Source organism: Oryctolagus cuniculus, chromosome 7, assembly GCF_051225735.1.
Source record: "Oryctolagus cuniculus isolate XC-2025 breed Fujian yellow rabbit chromosome 7, ASM5122573v1, whole genome shotgun sequence".
In the NCBI taxonomy this organism is placed as follows: domain Eukaryota; kingdom Metazoa; phylum Chordata; class Mammalia; order Lagomorpha; family Leporidae; genus Oryctolagus; species Oryctolagus cuniculus.
The window spans coordinates 111353427-111374563 of NC_142873.1; the positions used below are offsets into that span (position 1 = coordinate 111353427).

General features: G+C 45.6%; 1 protein-coding gene across 22 annotated transcripts in view; it reads right to left on the bottom strand.

Annotated features, from left to right (window-relative positions):
• Positions 1 to 21137, bottom strand: part of PATJ (PATJ crumbs cell polarity complex component) — a 452303-nt gene that overhangs the window by 80595 nt on the left and 350571 nt on the right. For 14 of the 22 annotated variants that reach the window (XM_089337289.1, XM_089337292.1, XM_070078397.2 and 11 more), the window contains one exon: positions 844 to 918. The exons of 7 other annotated variants lie outside the window; for them this stretch is intronic. In XM_089337289.1, the coding sequence (XP_089193415.1) occupies positions 844 to 918 (75 nt within the window). Of the gene's footprint in view, positions 1 to 843; positions 919 to 18741; positions 18879 to 21137 lie in introns of those variants that run through there. One more of the 22 variants, XM_089337300.1, reaches the window with a different exon arrangement.

The following is a 21137-nucleotide window of genomic DNA, read 5'->3' on the forward strand; positions in this document are numbered from 1 at the left end:
TTTATTTATTTATTTGAAGCACAAAGTTACAGAGAAAGAGGGAGAGACAAAGAGAAAAACAGATCTTTCATCTGCTGGTTTACTCCCCAAATTGCTGCAATTCCCCAGGGCTGGGCCAAGCTGAAGCCAGGAGCCTGGAACTCTATATGGGACTCCAACATAGGTGGTAGGGGCCCAAGTACTTAGGCCATCTTTCACTGCTTTCCCAGGATTGGAAGTAGAGGAGCCAGGACTCAAACTGGTGCCCATATGGGATGCTGGTTTTGTAGGTAGCAGTTTAACTTGTGCCACAATGCTGGCCACTACAGTTCTTTGAACATAAAAATAGTTAATAATGGCAATTTAGTGGCACAAAAGTATAAGCTAGTACACAGAAATGAAAATCAGGATTGAAAAACATGGAAAAAGCTTAACAGCAATAAAAGTTCAAAAATTTAAGATAAATGTTAATAGTTTTTTTGAGAAGTCAAATTCAACATGTAGGGAACACAAATGCTTTTGTATTTATATGTTTACAAAAGTGTAAGTTCTTCCATGCACAACTTTTATTTATGATACTGTAAGACATGGTGCTCTCAGAATTTAAGTGCAAGAGTGTTTCTAGGAATGTTCTTTTAAACACCTGCTCAGGTCATTGGTACAGAAAGATGAACAGAGGATTTCCCCATACACACTGCAAAAAATCAGTGACATAGGGATGCACTGACTTCAGATGGCAAGACCCATCATAACCTCTTGAAAAGAAATACAGGATTTGATTTCATTGTAATCATCGCCTTTTCCTCTGGGACCCAGCTAACCAGGAACACCAGCAGAGGCAAACCTGAAGGACTAGTTACATACATTGTCAGTTGGGCACTCCAGTGCCTTCTGCTGATCTGTCATCATGCCTTGACCAACCACCTGCGATGCATCTTCCTGAAACCGCAAAGAGACAGTTAGCAGCACTTGTAGGGCTTAACTGCACTTTCCAACTTCATTAGCTAAGCACCATCTATCTAGGCTTTGGTGTGTTACAAAAACGACCAAAACACCAGGCATAAAAAACTCCACTCACCCCTCTGTTCCAACTTCAGAAATGAATGCAGGCTTGTCATTTCCAAAAGCTTTTGGGCCCTTTGAGATCTGTCAGGCTTTAGATCAATCAGTTACCACTTGATGGTCATTTCAGCCTCAGGATTGTCTTCTCCTGTTACTAGTATTTCTATGTCTACATTATATTGAATATTAAAAATTTGGGGCCGGTGCTATGGCACAGTGGGTTAACACCCTGGCCTGAAGCACCAGCATCCCATAAGGGCGCCAGTTCAAGACCCGCCTGCTCCACTTCCCATCCAGCTCTCTGCTATGGCCTGGGAAGGCAGTAGAGGATGGCCCAAATCCTTGGGCCCCTGAACCCATGTGGGAGACCCGGCAGAAGCTCCTGGCTCCCCGCTTCGGATTGATGCAGCTCTGGCCCTTGTGGCCAACTGGGGAGTGAACCATCGGATGGAAGACTTCTCTCTCTCTGCCTCTCCTTCTCTCTGTATAACTCTGACTTTCAAATAAATAAATAAATCTTTAAAAAAAATTAAAATTCTCTCAGGATCCAAAATCTGATATTAAAATTTCCCCCCTTAAGATGCTTGATTAGAGGCAAAAAGCACATCTACTAAAGATACTAAAGTGAGATGTGAAGATTAGTCTTAAACCCCATGGAGGAGTGGAGATCAGACTTGGAGAGGAACAAACTCTGAAAACACTGCATAGCTGAATGGCAGTTAATTCACTGAAATGAATGTCACTGGTAAACTGACCAAAATGTTCGTCTGCCTCCCACCATATCCTATCCATTTAAAAAATTTTAAATGTATTTATTTGAAAGGGGGGGGGGATGGTGGCAAGGAGGTGGGGTTGGGGGAAGAGAGAGAAACAGAGAGATCCACTGTACTGGTTCATTTGCCAGATTCCTGCAACAGTCTGTCTGGGGTGGAGCTGGGAGCTGGGAATGCAGTCTGGGTCTCCCACATGGGTAGCAGAGACTCAACTACTTGAACCATCACTCGGTGCCTCGCGGGGTGCACATCAGCAGGAAGCTGGAATTGGGAGTGCAGCCAGGAATTGAACGCAGGCACTGTGATTTGAAGGGTACTAGAATTCCAAGCAGTGGCTTAAGTGACCCTTCCCCCATCCACTTTTATAGGCAAATTTATAGGAGAAATGATCATCTGATGGTTGACTTTAAGGCATGAATTCATGTAATTTATCCTGGACAAGGCAGTAAAGAGGCTGATTTGGAGAGGAGAAAGGATGGGTTTGCACTCTCCCTTGTTAACTGATACCCAGGTGGCAAGGCTGGTACACAGATGTTAGGTAGGTAACCTGATCTGGAAATGAGAAGAGAGGTGTGATTTGCATAGTGGAGTATTAGCATGAGTTTGTGAGCCTAGAGTTCTGAGAACTGGAGCAGGTTATCTGACCTCTTCAAGTCTCAATTTCCTCATTTATAAAATGGAAAAAATAAGAATAGTTATACTATAGGGATGTTGAAAGAATTAAATGTTGGCCGGCGCTGCGGTTCACTTGGCTAATCCTCCGCCTGTGGCACCGGCACCCCGGGTTCTAGTCCCAGTTGGGGCACTGGATTCTTTCCTGGTTGCTCCTCTTCCAGTCCAGCTCTCTGCTGTGGCCCGGGAGTACAGTGGAGGATGGCCCAGGTGCTTGGGCCCTGCACCCTCATGGAAGACCAGGAGGAAGCACCTGGCTCCTGGCTTTGGATCGGTGCAGGGTGCTGGCCATGGCAGCCGTTTAAGGGGTGAACCAATAGAAAAAGGAAGACCCTTCTCTCTGACCCTCTCTCTCACTGTTTAACTCTTCCTCGCCCCCACCCCCGCCCCCGCCCCCGCCCCCCAAAAAAAAGAAAAAGAAAAAGAAAGGATTAAATGCAGCAATACATGAAAGCACTTAGCAGGGTACTTGGAAAATAGTAACATTTAATAAACAAGCTCATTCTGATAGCAAATGCAAGTGAGCTATTATCACTGTACATTTCTAGCTGCCCCCTGGGGCGGGGCCGGTCAGCACAAGGACCTGCACAGGACACTATCTCCTCTAGGGCACGCTGAAGTAATACCTGACATCTCCTACCTGGGGTTTCTTTTCTGGGTACACTCACACACACTTTCTTCAACGAGCTCCCATCAGATTTGTAACAATACAACAGAAGTGATCCGGTTTTGCCTAGGTAGTCATTATCACCATACCAAACTACAGTTTCACCCTTACATCATTGGTAATCCACTACTTCATATAGGATTTAACCCCAGCACATAATAGCTTGAATCTGGAGCCTAGGTCCCCTGGCTGCCTGCCACTACTTGAGTTGCTTATCTTCTTATTTTTTTTTAAATGATTTATTTATTTATTTGAAAGGCATAGTTAGAGAGAGAGAGAGAGAGAGAGAGAGAATTAAAGAGGGAGAGATCTGGGGCTGGTGTTGTGGCGCAGCGGGTTAATGCCCTCGCCTGAAGCACAGGCATCTGGATGGTTGCTGGTTCGAGACTCGGCTGCTCCACTTCTGATCCAGCTCTCTGCTATGGCCTGGGAAAGCATTAGAAGGTGGCTCAAGTCCTTGGGCTCCTGCACCCGTGTGGGAGACCCAGAAGAAGCTCCGGCTCCTGGCTTCGGATTGGCACAGTTCCGGCTGTTGTGGTCAACTGGGGAGTGAACCATCGGATGGAAGACCTCTCTCTCTGCCTCTCCTCTCTCTGTGTAACTCTTTCAAATAAATAAATACATCTTTAAAAAAAAAAATGAGGGAGAGATCTTCCATGTACTGGTTTACTTCTGAAATGGCTGCAATGGTCAGGAATGGGCCACGTTGAAACCAGGAGCCAAGAGCTTCTTCTGGGTCTCCCACATGAGTGCAGGGACCCAAGGACTTGGGCCATTCTCCACTGCTTTCCCAGGCACATTAGCAGGGAGATGGATTGGAAGTGGAGCAGCCAGGACTCGAACCAGGGATGCCAGCGCTGCAGGCATTGGCCCTGAGCTGCGTATCTTCTAACATTTTTTTAGGACTAGACTTAGCTCACACAATTAGATTCTAATATCCTCCTTATGGGAAAAAGATGCCAGAATACTGCCACCCCTCCCCCCATTTTAAAAACTTTCCTCCTAAACATCATATAAAGCAAACTCAAAACTAACCTCTTTTCATGGTTGGTATTGTGGCAGTGGGTTAAACTGCTGCTTGCAAAGCCGGCATCCCATTTTAGAGCTCTGGTTTGAGTCCCAGCTGCTCTGCTTCTGATCCAGCTTCATGATAATGTACCTGGGAATGCAGACGATGATGGCCCAAGTACAGGGACCTCTGCTATCTATGTGGGAGACCAGGATGATTTGGTCTGGCTCAGATCTGGCCATTTGTGGAGTCTTGAGACTCCACACACAGACGCTAGATGGAAGATCTCTCTTTCTCTCTCCTTCTTGCTTCAGTAGCTCTTTCAAATAAATAAATAAGTTTTTAAGGGCTGGTGCTGTGGTCTAGTAGGTTAAGTCTCCAGCTGCAGCACTAGTATCCTACATGGGCTCTGGTTTGAGACCCAGCTGCTCTACTTCTGATCCAGTTCCCTGATAATGGCCTGGGAAAGCAGTTGAAGATGGCCCAAGTGCTTGGGTCCCTGCACTCACATTGGAGACCCAGAAGAAGCTCCTTGCTCCTGTCCTCGGGTCGGCCTAGCTCTGGCCGTTGCAGCCATTTGGAAAGTGAACCAGTGGATGGAAGACTTCTCTCTGTGTGTCTCCCTCCCTCTCTAACTCTGCCTCTCAAATAAATAAATCTTTAAAATAATCTTTAAAATAATATAGGGGCTGGCACTGTGGCATAGTGCATAAAGCTGCTGCTTGCAGTGCTGGCATCCCATATGGGTGCCGGTTTGAGTCCTGGCTGCTCCTCTTCTGATCCAGCTCACTGCTATGGCCTGGGAAAGCAGTAGAAGATGGCCCAAGTCCTTGGGCCCCTGCACCCATGTGGAAGAACCAGAAGAAGCTCCTGGTTCCTGGCTTTGGATCGGCACAACTCCAGCCAGTTGCGGCCAGTTGGGGAGTGAAGCAGCAGATGGAAGACCTCTGTCTCTCTCTGTCTCTCCTCTCTCTGTGTAACTCTGATGCTCCAGTAAATAAAGAAATCTTTAAAAAAATTATATATATTTATTTAAATTACCGCACCTAATAATCCTTCCCTGGTACCAATTCTGTAGCATGTAATCTATTTCATCACTATTTTTGCAACTTTAGATTTTATGTTCTTATGTATCTGTCTCAAAAATCCTTACACAATCAACTTTGTATAATTTGTTCCTTCAACATATGGCAGATTAGAAGAGGAGGGGCTGGCGTTGTGGCATAGCAGGTAAAGCTGCCGCCTGCAGTGCAGGCATCCCATATGGGCATGCTCCACTTCCAATCCAGCTCTCTGCTGTATCCTGGGAAAGCAGAAGATGGCCTAAGTCCTTGGGCCCCTGCACCAGCATGGAAGACCTGGAAGAAGCTCTTGGCTCCTGACTTCGGATCCATGCAGCTCCAGCCATTGTGGCCAACTGGGAAATGAATCTGTAGATGAAAGACCTCTCTCTGCCTCTCTTTCTCTCTCTGTGTAACTCTGACTTTCAAATACATAAATAAATCTTAAAAAAAAATATTAGAAAAGGGCTGGCGCCGTAGCTCAATAGGCTAATCCTCCGTCTGTGGCGCCGGCACCTCGGGTTCTAGTCCTGGTAGGGGCACCGGATTCTGTCCCGGTTGCCTGTGGGGAGCAAACCGGACTAGACTGAGTTACTGGAATTAAGACTTATTCTATGCATCTGCTCTCCCACAATATGGCGATGGGAGAGAAGTAAACAGTTTCCGCACAGCTGCCTCGAGTTCAGCTAATAAACTGTAGGACTTGCTCCTGATTGGAGGAGAGCAGCGTACTCGGCGTGTGGGCAGCCGAGTTAGGATTGGCAGAGGAGGACTATAAAGGAGGAGAGAGACGGCATGCACCGGGAACATCTAAGGGGAACATCTAGCTGAAGGAACACCTGTGCAGCCCCCCGAGAAAGCCGGCCGGCGGTGTGCCGCTCCCCTGCGGAAGTGGGGAAAGTGGCCAGGGGGAACTGCCCTTCCACGGAGGTGGAAGGGACAGTAGCCAACCCGGGAAGAACCAGCAGCAAACCCGGGGAGGGCCGAGCAGACGAAAGAACAGCGCAGGGTCCTGTGTTGTTCCTCCACGAAGAGGGGGAGCGACAGTTGCCCCTCTTCCAGGCCAGCTCTCTGCTGTGGCCCGGGAGTGCAGTGGAGGATGGCCCAAGTCCTTGGGCCCTGCACCCATATGGGAGACCAGGAGAAGCACCTGGCTCCTGGCTTTGGATCAGCGCGGTGCGCCAGCCACAGCACGCCAGTCGCAGCGGCCACTGGAGAGTGAACCAACTGTAAAGGAAGACCTTTCTCTCTGTCTCTCTCTTTCTCACTGTCCACTCTGCCTGTCAAAAAAAAAAAAATATTAGAAAAGGAGTATTACCAAGGGTTAGCACTGAGTGAATCAAACTTTGGGAACTTAAATGCACATGGATGGATTTTAGAACCAGCCATGAAAAGAAGGATGCACGGTGAAGGCGACCCTGTGGCCTCCACTTTAAAGGATCAGTTGAAAAGAGAGGAAAAAAGATGAGAAAGGTCAATAAGGCTTATGCAGATTCTTTAGAGTAAAAATTCTAAACTGCTTTATAAACAGAAACCAGACATATTATTCCTTCCAGTGTGGGTTAAATGTCCTTATGAAGAACAAAAGAAGCACCTGTACTTGAAAATGATCCTGGAGATCTGTAATTCTACCTTGTTTTAAACCACAATTAACCATCAGCAGGACAAAGGAGCTGATTTCCCTAGCTATAGATGACAAATCCAATTTATGTATCACATAGGGAAATGAATAATTTGATTTAATTCTTCCTGATCATTTGCTCTTACAAATAAAAGACCACTGGAATAGAAGGCAGAAAATCTAGGGTCAGATTGGTTCTGCTACTTATTAGCAGTAGTAGTGCCAAGAAGCCATCATTTTCTACAACAGTAAGAATGTAGAACCAGCTATCTGAATAAGGGGTTACGAGCAAAGCTACTGCAACACATGCTTACTTAGCACCTAGTATGGGCCAGTAGTGGAAAGGGTTACAGAGGAGCCCTTGTACTTACGACATACACGTATTCTGTGAGATAGCTTTTTAAAGAAACAACACAAGGCCGGCGCCACGGCTCACTAGGCTAATCCTCCACCTTGCGGCGCCGGCACACCGGGTTCTAGTCCCGGTCAGGGCGCTGGATTCTGTCCCGGTTGCCCTTCTTCCAGGCCAGCTCTCTGCTATGGCCCAGGAGTGCAGTGGAGGATGGCCCAAGTGCTTGGGCCCTGCACCCCATGGGAGACCAGGAAAAGCACCTGGCTCCTGCCATCGGATCAGCGTGGTGCGCTGGCCGCAGCGCGCCGGCCGCAGCGGCCATTGGAGGGTGAACCAACGGCAAAGGAAGACCTTTCTCTCTGTCTCTCTCTCTCACTGTCCACTCTGCCTGTCAAAAAAATAAAAAGAAAAAAAAAACACAGAAATGATGATGAAGAACTGAATGACATGTGTGAAGGTATGTGGAAGGTAGCACATATTTTTTTTTTATCTTTTATTTAATGAATATAAATTTCCAAAGTACGACTCATGGGTTACAATGGCTTCCCCCCCCCCCATACCGTCCCTCCCACCCACAACCCTCCCCTTTCCCACTCCCTCTCCCCTTCCATTCACATCAAGATTCATTTTCGATTATCTTAATATACAGAAGATCAGCTTAGTATACCTTAAGTAAGGATTTCAACAGTTTGCTCCCACACAGAAACATAAAGTGAAAAATAATAAATGATTTTTTTTTAAATGATGATGAAATCAGATCAGACCTATTGTCATGTTTAATCCCAGTGAGAGTCAAGTTGGGAATTGATAATTTCTTTTTCTTTTTTTTTTTTTTTTACAGAAGATCAGTTTAGTGTACATTAAGTAAAGATTTCAATCGTTTGCACCCCCATAGAAACACAAAGTGAAATATACTGTTTGAGTACTCGTTATAGCATTAAGCCTCAGTGTACAGCACATTAAGGATAGAGATCCTACATGAGGAGTAAGTGCACAGTGACTCCTGTTGTTGACTTTACAAATTGACACTCCTGTTTATGGCATCAGTAATCTCCCTATGCACCAGTCATGAGTTTCCAAGGCTATGGAAGCCCCTTGAGTTCTCCGACTCTTATCTTGTTTAGACACGGTCATAGTCAAAGTGGAGGTTCTCTCCTCCCTTCAGAGAAAGGCACCTCCCTCTTTGAAGACCTGTTCTTTCCACTGGGATCTCACTCACTGAGATCTTTTTGCCAGAGGGTAGCCCATATTTGAGAAGTGGCAGTGCTCCCCCTTATCTTGTTCTCAAAAATATAGATGGACTTCTGCAAAATCTTCTCTCACTGTCCTATTTCTTACCTTGCTTACCCTTAAACCTGCAGGCCAAGGTGTGGGTTGCTACGTGATGATGACGACAATGACGACAGAGCTTACTGAGTACTGACTATGTGCTGCTACTGAGTGAGGCACATCACACTTTCGTTGAGACACAACAGACAACACAAAAGTATTGGGACGATCATATCCTCACTTAGAAGTGAGTCAACTAAGGCACACAGATGCTAAATTATTTGCTAAGGCAGAACTTAATCCAGACACACCCACAGCCCTGCTCTCAACTAAGGAATAAACCACAAGGAAAAAGGAAAGTACTGTTTACCTCCTTCTAACAACAGACACAAGTTTCTTAGTCAACCTTGACCCATGGATACCATTTTTTACCATTTTTAGATCAACATTGGGTCAGAACAAGTCAAGTCTGTTTCAAACTTGGGGTGGGAAAAAAGAACAATTCATGGCACTAGCCACAGCAGTGACCTTGGGTCACCTTCTTCTGTTTCATGTTTAAATGTGAATTTAGAACTTGCTAATTTCCTAACTATTGCATCAAAAGAGCTCTCAATGCCTTCCAAGCTGAGTTGGGGACATTCTAAGCTGTTGACTTTGCACAAAGGATCTCTAATAAGAAGACTAAGGAAACATGTGGAAAGATCATCTCATTTCATGAAATAAGCTGATATGACACTTTCTGACTACATGTTATAATCCTCAGCACACTGCACACTGAGCTCCCGAAGGAAAATCCTTTGTGAGCCAGGAAAATTATTCTAATAAAAAGTAGGAGCTTCTAAGGGGTGGACATAAAAGATAAAAGACCATGCTGGTGATATCTTAATAACGGATAATAACGAGGAAAGATGCCAAGCCTGCAATCCCCAAAAAACTGGTTGACTTCTGTCCCAAAGCTGTGTAATCAAAACGTTCTGTCTCTCTGGCCATAGTAACAGGTCCAAGGGCAGACACCCAAACAAGTAAGTATCTATGGGTTTTTCCAAGTGGACCTCAGGGAAGAGAGTCAGCTTGTTTCTGGTGGAGATGCTTAGAAATTTTTGGCAGCCATCCTCACAGCATGCTGGAGAAGGAAGTCTGCCTAGAAGAGAAGCAACCACACAACCTGACAGATGCTTTGGGGGCTCCCTGTCTCTGGTCTCAATTGTCCCTGAGGATAAGCATCAACCCTGCACTTTCTACAGTTACATAAAAAATGAAAATCAAAGATGCAAAAACCTGTATCCTTTTGGTCAATTTCCTCTTTTGTCTAAATAAGGTCAAGTTAAGGTCCTGTCACTTATAACCAGAAGACTCCAGAGCAAAACAATGTGGAATTAATCTCTCCCAGAAAAGACCATCAGGACAATAAACTCAAATGCAGCCCACAGGAGGGGAATGAAGTGAACTGACTGTAAGATAACAAGTGAGAGAAGGCTGCTCAGCCTAAAAGCATCCGGACTCACAACTTTAAGAACACAACTGTCAGATAAACAACAAACAAACTCAAGATCTGCTGCTGAGTTTGGTCTGTGGGCTTTGAACACACCAGGAAAATACAACCCTTTGCTGGGCTGGACCCAGCACAGTCCCTACTCATCTAAACCACCAGGTGATGTGAAATCACATGAGAAAGTGCTTCTAGAATACTTTGCTCTTCAATCCCGATCAACACTTAAAGTTGGCTCAGATCCTAGCTATGACATTTACTAGTTGAATATCTCTATGCCTGTTTCCTTATCTATACAATGGGAATAGTAAAGGAATCAATTCAATATAAAATACAAATGAGTGGATCTACCTTCCTGCCAATGCAGCTGGGAAGGCAGTGGAGGATGGCTCAAATACTTGGGCCCCCTGCCACCCACGTGGGAGAACAGGATGGAGTTCCTAACTCTGGCTTCTGCCTGGCCCAGCCCTGGCTGTTATAGCCATTTGGGGAGCAAACCAGCAGATGGACGATCTCTCTCCTTCTTTCTGTTGTGTTGACTTTCAAATAAATAAATAAAAATAAGTCAAATCAATAAATAACAGTCATATCATAACTTTAAAAACAAGGATGGGGGCTGGTGCTGTGGCACAGTAGGTTAATCTTCTGCCTGTGGCACCCGGAATCCCATATGGGCGCCAGTTCTAGTCCCAGCTGCTCCTCTTCCAACCCAGCTCTCTGCTATGGCCTGGGAAAGCAGTAGAAAGAAAATGGCCCAAAGTCCTTGGGCCCCTGCACCCACTTGGGAGACATGGAAGAAGCACCTGGCTCCTTACTTCAGATTGGTGCAGCTCCAACCATTGCAGCCACTGGGGAGTGAACCAATGGATGGAAGACCTTTCTCTCTGTCTCTCCCTCTCATTGTCTGTAACTCTACCTCTCAAACAAACAAAAAAGAAAATGGTGCCTACTGGAGTGTACAGTAAATTCTATAAAAACTTTAGCTGATCTCATTCTCAGCAATTCTGAGAGTTGGCTGAAGGTTGACAACTGTCTTGTCTGCTGCTATATCCTCTGTAGTTAGCACTGTGTATGGGACACAGCAGGCTTTCAGGTTACATTTGCTCAATTCCTAAGAGACCTTGGCCTTATCATGTGCTTTAAAAGATTACATAATCAGTGCAGGTTTCAGATAACAGGATCTTAAAGTCATGTGTGCAACTGAGGCTTCCCCGGGCCACAGAAAACATTCAGACTCAGCGAAGGGGGAGGAGCTGTGGGCTCAGAGAGGGGGTGGACTCAGTGAGTCACGTTACTTTCCTGGGCCCACAGCTAAGAATCACCACTGTAGCATTACTTCTCAGCTTAGACAAGGATCTGAGAGGCACGTGGTTCCCTCCAGGCAAGCTAAAAATCAAGTTGAATAACAAGTTTCAACAGTGCACTAGCAAAAGTGTTTGGGATTGAAAGGGAGCTAACAGACGGCAAAGATGTGAATTTGCTAAATATATATACACCTTTATTTCGGCTATATTTGAGTTCATGAGGTTATTTAGCCCATTACCTTCATGTCTCTCTACTGTCTTCATGTATCATGCAGAGGTGAAGAGAAAGAAAAAAATGCCACACGATGCAAGTAGACTTGACCATAAATCTATTGTCTCTTTTATGACCAGGAAAGGGGGATTTGTTGTGTGGGCAGATCTCAAGTGGTTTTCAGACATACAAGACAGAAAGAACAATGAGCTGTGAAAAATGCCACATATTTAAGTGTGCTTGAACCTTGCCATTGACAGTTTGCATACTGTCATAAAAGAAGGGCCAGCACTGACACACACACAATCTCCTGCTCCTCACAGGGAGCTCCCAGACTCTGGCCAGTACTGCAGTTTTCATATTGGATCTAAAATAGAAAATAAGACTTACACAGTGACATCTGCTCCCAATGGCCAAGCCAGAATACCAGCAGTTCTTTACAGAGTACAAATTGGGGGTAAAAGTGGATTGTTAAGCACACAAGTCAAGACAGTTTTTAAAATGAGCAGGATATTATTCCTGGGAATTATAGCCTGAAATAAGCCATAACAAGAAGTCTATAATCATCAGAAACACATTTTAAACTATTTTTCCAAACTTGGATGCCGCCACTTTATTTTTTTTATTTTTTTTTTTTTTGACAGGCAGAGTGGACAGTGAGAGAGAGAGACAGAGAGAAAGGTCTTCCTTTGCCGTTGGTTCACCCTCCAATGGCCGCCGCGGCCGGCGCGCTGCGGCCGGCGCACCGCGCTGATCCGATGGCAGGAGCCAGGATCCAGGTGCTTTTCCTGGTCTCCCATGGGGTGCAGGGCCCAAGCACCTGGGCCATCCTCCACTGCACTCCCTGGCCACAGCAGAGGGCTGGCCTGGAAGAGGGGCAACCGGGACAGAATGCGGCGCCCCGACCGGGACTAGAACCCGGTGTGCCGGCGCCGCTAGGCGGAGGATTAGCCTAGTGAGCCGCGGCGCCGGCCGGATGCCGCCACTTTAAAAACACTTAGGAATAATTTTAAATCAAGCACAGCAGTAACAATTAATAAACTGAACCTGCATCAGAAATCACATAGCAAGGCAGACTCTTAAAATCAAATTTCCAAACTAAATACCTTATCTACTTTCACAAATCCCTTTGTCTTTCTCCTCCTCCCCTTCTTCCCTTTCTTCCTTTTCCAATTAGTGACGTATCAAACTGCCCCTTATTCAGGGTTATAACCACAGTCACCTTTTCCTGATTTCACTTGCTTTTATCTCACTACTTACAAAGTACTCTTTTTTTAAAAAGATTTATTTGTTTATTTGATGGAAAGAGAAAGAGAAAGAGAAAGAAAGAGGTTTTCCACCCACTGGTGCATTCTCCAAATGGTTACAATAGCCAGTGCTGGGTCAGGCCAAAGCCAGGAGTCAAGAGCTTCTTCTGGGTCTCCCATGAGGGTGCAGGGGCCCAAGGACTGGGCCATCTTCTACTGGGTCATTCCTAAATGGCCACAATGGCCAGGGCTGTTCTAGGTCGAAGCCAGCAGTTTCTTTCAAGTCTCCCACATGGCTGCAGGAGCCCAAGGATTTGGGTCATATGCTGATGCTTTCCCAGATGCCATTAGCAGGGAGCTGGACCAGAAGTGGAGCAGCTGAGACTTGAACCTGCACCCACATGAGATAGTGGCACTTCAGGTGACAGCTCGCTCCAAAGTGCTGTCCCCTCCGATTCTTTACGGAGCATGCAGGAGTATCTTTTCCAAAGGCTACTCTCATAATTATAATTCTGTGTTAAACATCATTCCAAAGGATTCCCTTGATTTAGTCCTGGTCCACCAGGCCCTCTACCACTCAGCCCTCATCTACTTCTTGGGTTTCACATCCTGCTCCGGGACCTGCATGTCCACTGCTCTGTCTCCAGCATCAGACCAGGACTGTAGACTTGGGCTCCTCATGTGAGGAAGGGAGGCAGGCTGGGCTAAGAGAATGGTGGGAAGTGGGAACTAGAATAAACTAGTGGTACACAATGGAAGAGGCAGCTGGGAACAGTGGCCCACTTTCAATAGAAAACGGAAACCATGATTTCAATGTCAAATCTCCTGATCTACAAAATTTAGCTCAAACTTATTATTAATATTGTATAGGACAGGGGATGGCACTGTGGCACAGTGGGTTAAAGCCCAGGCCTGTGGTACTGGCATCCCATATGGATGCTGGTTTCAGTCCTGGATGCTCCACTTCCAATGCAGCTCCCTGCTAATATGCCTGGGAAATCAGGTCTGGGTGCTTGGGTGGAGGACAGTCCGGGTGCTTGGGCCCCTGCACCCATGCGGGAGACCCAGGGGAAGCTCTTGGCTTCTCTACTTCTGTCCAATATCATGCTAGCAGATCCTCAAATAAAATCATACTTAATCCTTTCAGCAAAGACTCCCCCACTTTTAGATGAAGAAATGCGGACTGCACAGGGCGCTTCCCCAGGTCACAACTACTGAACAGCAGTTGTTTGTTTAGGCTTGAGAGCCTACGATTTGTATCCGACAGCATTTTTCATCTGAGAAAGCAAGTGCTACCAGTCTGTTAGAGATATTATAATGTGCAACACTGATCTTTTAATAAGCATCCTTGCAAATGTTACATGGATCTAGCATATCATGGTAGAGTTAAAAGTACTCCTAAGATGCTGTTGTTCCAGCTGGTGGGAACTCTGAAATGGTAAAAGGCACTGTTAGCTGCAGCGTGAATTTCCATGTCACAGCTCATTTAGGTTTTTGATAATTCCAGAAGCAGCTCATGTCTCCCTCAGCCATCTTGCTACCCTGGAAATTCTAAAATCTCCACAAAGAAACTAAGGGTTGAATGCCTCCTCAAGCAGAATTAAACACTCTCAGTTTTCCGTTCTTGCCCTACGGATGCGAAATTGTTTCACAAGAAAAGATAGTGGCAAAGACATCCTCCAGTGCTGGTTTGGAAAGTCTAGAGGTTACTGAAAAGTTCTGAGCAAACTAAAATGTGATTAAAGCTTCTGTACATCATCCAGATCTATCATGACCAGCATCACTTGGCTCACAGACTCCGTTGTTGCTAAACAGTTTTACAACATGGGGCAAAATGCTGGGCACATTGGTTTTGGGCATTGCAGCAGGGTGATCCTGGGCTGCTGGCCAAGACCTGGGACAGTGGTGTTCTCAAGACTCAGACTGTGGAACCACTGCCATTTTAATAGCTCTACACCTGCATTCATAGGAAAACTTTAAAGAACACAAAGGAGTTTGCACTCTTGCAAGAAAGGTAAATTCTTGTAACTGGCAGCACTCTCTCTGGAACTTACCTGGCAGGCACATACACAGCCCTGCTGAAGAGCTAAGCACATTTTTTTTATAGGGCCTTTTGCAAACAAACTATGAGAGTGTCTTGTGCACTGATTCGGCTGCAATTAACTCTCACTCAGTCCATCATCAATCATGCTGGCCCTGTCCAATCTGACCATAACACTGCAGCCACAGTGAACCCACAGTGTCCCATGGCTTCTTCGTGCTGTTACCACAGTGATCACCTCCTTAATGTGGACTGGCTCCTGTTGACCTCTCCAACTCCCCAGTTTGGGCAACTGAGAGCTTACAGTTCACAGGACTCTCAGGCTCTGAGATAACAAAACACCCTCCCTGACTTCTGGCTCTGTTCCAAATTGCAGTTGGTCCTCAGTATCCACAGGTTCTGCATCTTGGATTCAACCAAACCCAGATCAAAGACACTTGGGGGAAAAAACCTGTGTCTACATTGAACATGTACACACTTATCCTTCCCAACATCATTCCCTAAGCAATATAGGACAGCAGCTATACACATAGCATTCACATTGTATTAGGTGTTATAAGCAGTCTAGAGATGATTTAAAGTATATGCATAGGTTAATGCAAACATTACATCATTTTATAGAAGGGACTTGAGCATCTGCAGATTTTGGTAACTGTGGGCAGCAGCAGGGTATGTATGTGTCCTACAATTAACCTCCCCTGGGGCCTGGCATTGTGCACAGCAGGTTAAGTGTGCTAGTGATGCTGGCATCCTACATCGGAGTGCTGGTTTGAGTGCCAGCTGCTCTACTTTTGCTAATGTGCCTTAGTAAAGGAGCAGAAGATGGCCCACATGCTTGGGCACCTGCCCCATAGGAGAGAATAGGATGGAATTCTGGGCTTCTGGCTTTTGCCTGGACCAGTCCTGGCTGCTTTGGCCATTTGTGGAGTGAATCAGCAAACATAAGATTTCTCTGTGTCTTCCTTTCCCTCTGTTGTTCTGCCTTTCAAATGAAAAAATAAATCTTAAAAAAAAGTCTTCCATGGACACCAGACAGATATTGTATTGCCAGCTTCCCTTTTCAATCTCAAGTCAGTGGTCCCTGGTGAGCAAGGTCAAATTCCCTATCATATTCTCCCTGACCACCAAGCACCTCTAGTTCTTAGTTTTTTTTATTTTTTAATTTTTAAAAAATTTTTTTGACAGGTAGAGTGGACAGTGAGAGAGAGAGAGAGACAGAGAGAAAGGTCTTCCTTTGCCGTTGGTTCACCCTCCAATGGCCGCTGCGGCTGGCGCACTACGGCCGGCGCACCACGCTGATCCAATGGCAGGAGCCAGGTACTTATCCTGGTCTCCCATGGGGTGCAGGGCCCAAGTACTTGGGCCATCCTCCACTGCACTTCCCTGGCCACCGCAGAGAGCTGGCCTGGAAGAGGGGCAACCGGGACAGAATCCGACACCCCGACCGGGACTAGAACCTGGTGTGCCGGCGCCGCAAGTAGGAGGATTAGCCTAGTGAGCCGCGGCGCCAGCCTAGTTCTTAGTTCTGATCACAGTAGAGATGGAATCTATCTGTAAAATCATTTGGGTAGCAAGACTATTAGCAACACAAGAGCTCATGTCTTTTTACTTTCAGCAGAGCCTTCCTAGGATCTAGTAGAGGGTGTAGAAGTAAGTAGAGTGCAAAAATTTATGAGAGAGAGTTAGAATTTAATTTTGATGGACAAAGAAACTGAGCCTTTTCTGCTGGGGTGTAAATTATTCAACACTTGCCAAATAGCCACTTTTCTGGGGCTGGCACTGCAGTGTAGTGGGTAAAGCATGTCTGCAGTGCCGGCATCCCATATGGGTGCTGGTTCAACACCTGGCTGCTCCACTTCCAATCCAGCTCTCTGCTATGGCCTGGGCAAGCAGTAGAAGATGGCTCAAGTGTTTGGGACCCTGCACCTGCATAGAAGACCTGGAAGAAGTTCCTGGCTGCTGGCTGTGGATGGGCCCAGCTCCGGCTGTTGCGGCCATCTGGGCAGTGAACCAGTGGATAGAAGACCTCTTTGTCTCTCCCTCTGTCTGTCTGTAACTCTACCTCTCAAATAAATAAAATCTTTAAAAAGGGATGTGTGTGTGTGTGTGTGTGTGTGGAAACAGTACTGTGGTATAGTAAGCTAAGCCTCTACCTATGGCACCAGCATTCCATATGGGCACCAGTTCTAGTCCTGTTGCTCCTCCTCCAATCTAGCTCTCTGCTACAGCCTGGGAAAGCAGTAGAAGATGGCCCAAGTGCTTGAGCCCCTGCACCTTCGTGGGAGACCAGAAAGAAGCTCCTGGCTGCTGGTTTCAGATTGGCTCAGCTCCGGCCATTGTAGCCATTTGGGGCGTGAACCAGCGGATGGAAGACCTCTCTGCCTCTGCTTCTCTGTAACTCTTCCTTTCAAATAAATCCCCCCCCAGGCCGGCGCCGTGGCTCAATAGGCTAATCCTCCACCTTGTGGCGCCGGCACACCGGGTTCTAGTCCCGGTTGGGGCGCCGGATTCTGTCCCGGTTGCCCCTCTTCCAGGCCAGCTCTCTGCTATGGCCAGGGAGTGCAGTGGAGGATGGCCCAGGTGCTTGGGCCCTGCACCCCATGGGAGACCAGGAAAAGCACCTGGATCCTGGCTCCTGCCATCGGATCAGCGCGGTGCGCCGGCTGCAGCGGCGGCCATTGGAGGGTGAACCAACGGCAAAGGAAGACCTTTCTCTCTGTGTCTCTCTCTCACTGTCCACTCTGCCTGTCAAATAAACCCCCCCCCCTTTTTTTTTGTTGAAAGAGTTACAAAGAGAGAGGAAGGAGAGGCAGAGGCAGAGACAGAGAGGTCTTCCATCCAATGGCTCACTCCCCAGATGGCTGCAACAGTTGGAGCTGCACGGATCCAAAGCCAGGAGCCAGGAGCTTCCACTAGGTCTTCCATGCAGGTGCAGTGGCCCAAGGACTTGAGCCATCTTCCACTGCTAATAAATAAATCTTTTTTTTAAAAAAAGTCACCTTTTTGTTTGTGGATTGTCTATATATCTTTCTTTCCCTCTTTCCTTTTCCTGTTTTAAAAATACTTTTGATACATAATTAACACATCATAAAATTCACTCACCTATAGTGTGTAATCCAATGACTGTAATATACTGAGTTGTGCAAACATCATCATAATATAAGTTAAGGATATTTTCATGATTTAAAAAGGAAACCCTGTACCTGTCACCACATTCCCAGCCACAGGCAATGACTAGTTTCTTTTCACATAAATAGAAAAACACAACAGGTAGTTGTGGCACCACATATCAGCACTTCATTTTTTATTACAAAATAATATCTCATTGTCAGCATTTGATTGATCCAGCATTTGATTAATCCATTCATCAGTTTATAGACACTTGGGTAGATTCATTTTTTGGGCAATCATGAATAATGCTGCCATGAGCATCAGCATGTAAGTTTTGTGTAGATGTATGTTTTCATTTCTCGAGTATACATTCAGGAAAGTGGATCACATGGTGATTATGTTAATATTGTAAAAAACTGCACGCTTTCCATTCAAACAGCAATGCATGAGAGCCCCGTGTTCTCCAGCCTGTCAGCACTGCTTATTAGCTGTCTTTTTGACTATGACCATCCTACTGGCGTGGAGTGGCACTGCACTGTGGTTCTGATGTGCATTTCTCTAGTGATAAAGAAACACGCCGAGCGCTATCTTATGTGCTTATTGGCCATTTGTACATCTTCAGAGAAATGCGGATTCAGATCCTTGCCCATTAGTTACTTGGGTTATTTGTCTTTTATTATTTTATTGTAAGCTGGTTACTTTTAAATCATTTAACTATTAGTAAGTGCAACAGCATAGAGAAATAAGTGGATAAGAACAAAACAAAAGGTCAACTGACTTTGACAGCCAAGCAGAAAATGATGGAATCTGACAGGGTCAGTGATCCAAAGGCTGTGGGAAGGGCCCAGGATAGCTACTGGCGAGAAGGCAGTACTGGCTCTTCCATTCCTTCTCACGTGCCCACTGGGCTTCTAACGACAGCAAACTGATGAGAGCACTTGTCCTGGAACACCTCGAGCCACCTGAGAAGCTCTGACAGTTCTGCCCATTGCCAGATCTCCTACACAACACTGGGTTTAACAGCAAAGAGATGCTCGATTAGTATTTATTTTTTGAACCAACAGGTCTCACAATGAAATCTCTATTTTAAGAAGGGCTGTCTATGCGAACTACAGTGTAGAGAAGATAGACTTTAGAGACAAAGGGAACTGGGTTTGAGTCACAGCCATGGGGAATTGGGAGTGGACTTGCCATTTCCTTACCAGGAAAATAGGGCCAATGACATGGGCATCACTGGGTGAACTAAGACGGCTGGTATGGAGACACCTGGCACAGGCTGGCTCCTTGAAAAATTTTAGTTTCTTTCACTTTACGTTTGAAGCTCAATCTGTACTTTATTTATCAATAAAAAAGCTATAAGAGGAATGTTTCAGCATCTTTTAACTATTTATATGCCACAAATCTCTATGTTAAGAGTTCAAGATTTAGAAAAAGGGAGATGAAAATCACAAGTTCAGGACTGGTGCTGTGGCACAGTGGGCTAAGCCTCTGTGGTGCCAGAATCTGTATGGGTAGTTCACACCCCAGCTGCTCCTCTTCCAGTCCAACTCTACTTATGGCCTGGGAAAGTGCTTGGGCTCCTGTACTTGTGTGGGAGACCTGGAAGAAGCTCCTGACTTCAAATTAGCTCAGCTCTGGCTGTTATAGCTATCTGGGGAGTGAACCAGCAGATGGAAGACCTTTATCTCTGTCTTTCCTTCTCTCTGTCTGTAACTCTACCTCTCAAATAAATAAAATCTTAAAAGAAAGAAAGAAAATCATACATTCATATCTCAGTGTAATTTTGTTATTTTTCTTTTAACTTTATATTTCAAAATAGTTTTACATTTACAAAACAAAAATTGCGAAGCAGTACAAAGAGCTCCTATATACTCCACACCTAGTTTCCCTTATTATTAACGTTTTATATTATTTGTATTTTGTTACAATCTGTGACAACCAATTTACACTAATTTTTTTAAAAATCCAAACTCCTATTCTTCCCAGCCTCCATTAATGAACATTCAATGATCAGATTGATTTTTTTTTTAAGTTTCCAGATATAAGGGAGAATATGCGGTATTTGTCTTTCTGTGTCTAGCTTATTTCACTTAACATGATGTCCTCTAGTTCCATCATTTCGCTGCCAATGACAGGATTTCATTCTTTTTAAAAAATGGCTGAATAGTATCCATTGTGTGCGTGTATATATATACATCCACATGGGCCGTTAGGATGGAGTTCCAGGTTCCTGGCTTTGGCCTGACCCTATTCTGGCTCTTGTGGGTATTCAGGGAGTGAACCAGCAGATGGAAAATCTGTCTCTCTGCTTTTCAGATAAAAACAAACAAATAAAGAACTTTGAAGAAAAAACAAAATGTGTTGTATCACATTTTCTTCATCCTTTCATGTGACGATCACACCTTGGTTGTTTCTGTATCTTGGTTATCGTGAACAGTGCTGCAATAAACATGACGAGCAGAGATCTCGCTGATAGGGTGATTTCCTGTTTTTTGCACAGATACATTGTAGGGCTGGATCATATGGCAAGTCTATTTCTACTTTTAAAAGACATCTCCATACTGTTCTCTGCAGTGCTGAATCAATTTACATCCCCACCTACAATGTGTAAGAGTTCCCTTTTCTCCACACCTTGGCCAGCAGTGGTGACTTTCTGTCTTTTTGATAATAGCTACGGCAACAGGGGTGAGGTGCTATCTCACGGTGGTTTTGTTTGCATTTCCCTGACGGTTACTGATGTTGAGTCTTGCTATTCTTTGATATCGGTTTGTTCTTTGTACTACACAGTGCTTTGGAGCGCAGTCTCCAATCTGGATCTAGGCTTCATTGGGTGATCTTAGGCAACTTAATGTTTTACTGCTGGGGCCGGAGTTGTGGTGTAGTGGGTGCCACAGCACCAGCCCTGAACTTGTGATTTTCATCTCCCTTTTTCTAAATCCTGAACTCTAACATAGAGATTTGTGGCATATAAATAGTTAAAAGATGCTGCTTGTGCCAGACCAGTACACATACGGGCTGTCAGCACTGCAGATGGAAGCTTAACCTATTGTGCCACAGTGCCGCCCCCAACTCCACTCCCCTACTCAATCCCATTTCAGAGTGCCTGGGATTGTGTCCTGCCTCCACTTCCTGTACAGCTTCCTACTAATTAATGTACACCCTGGGAGGCAGCATATGATGGCTCAGGTACTGGGTCCCTGCCACTCACATGGGAGGAAGGATGGAGTTCCAGGTTCCTGGCTTTGGTCTGAGCCTGTTCTGGCCCATGT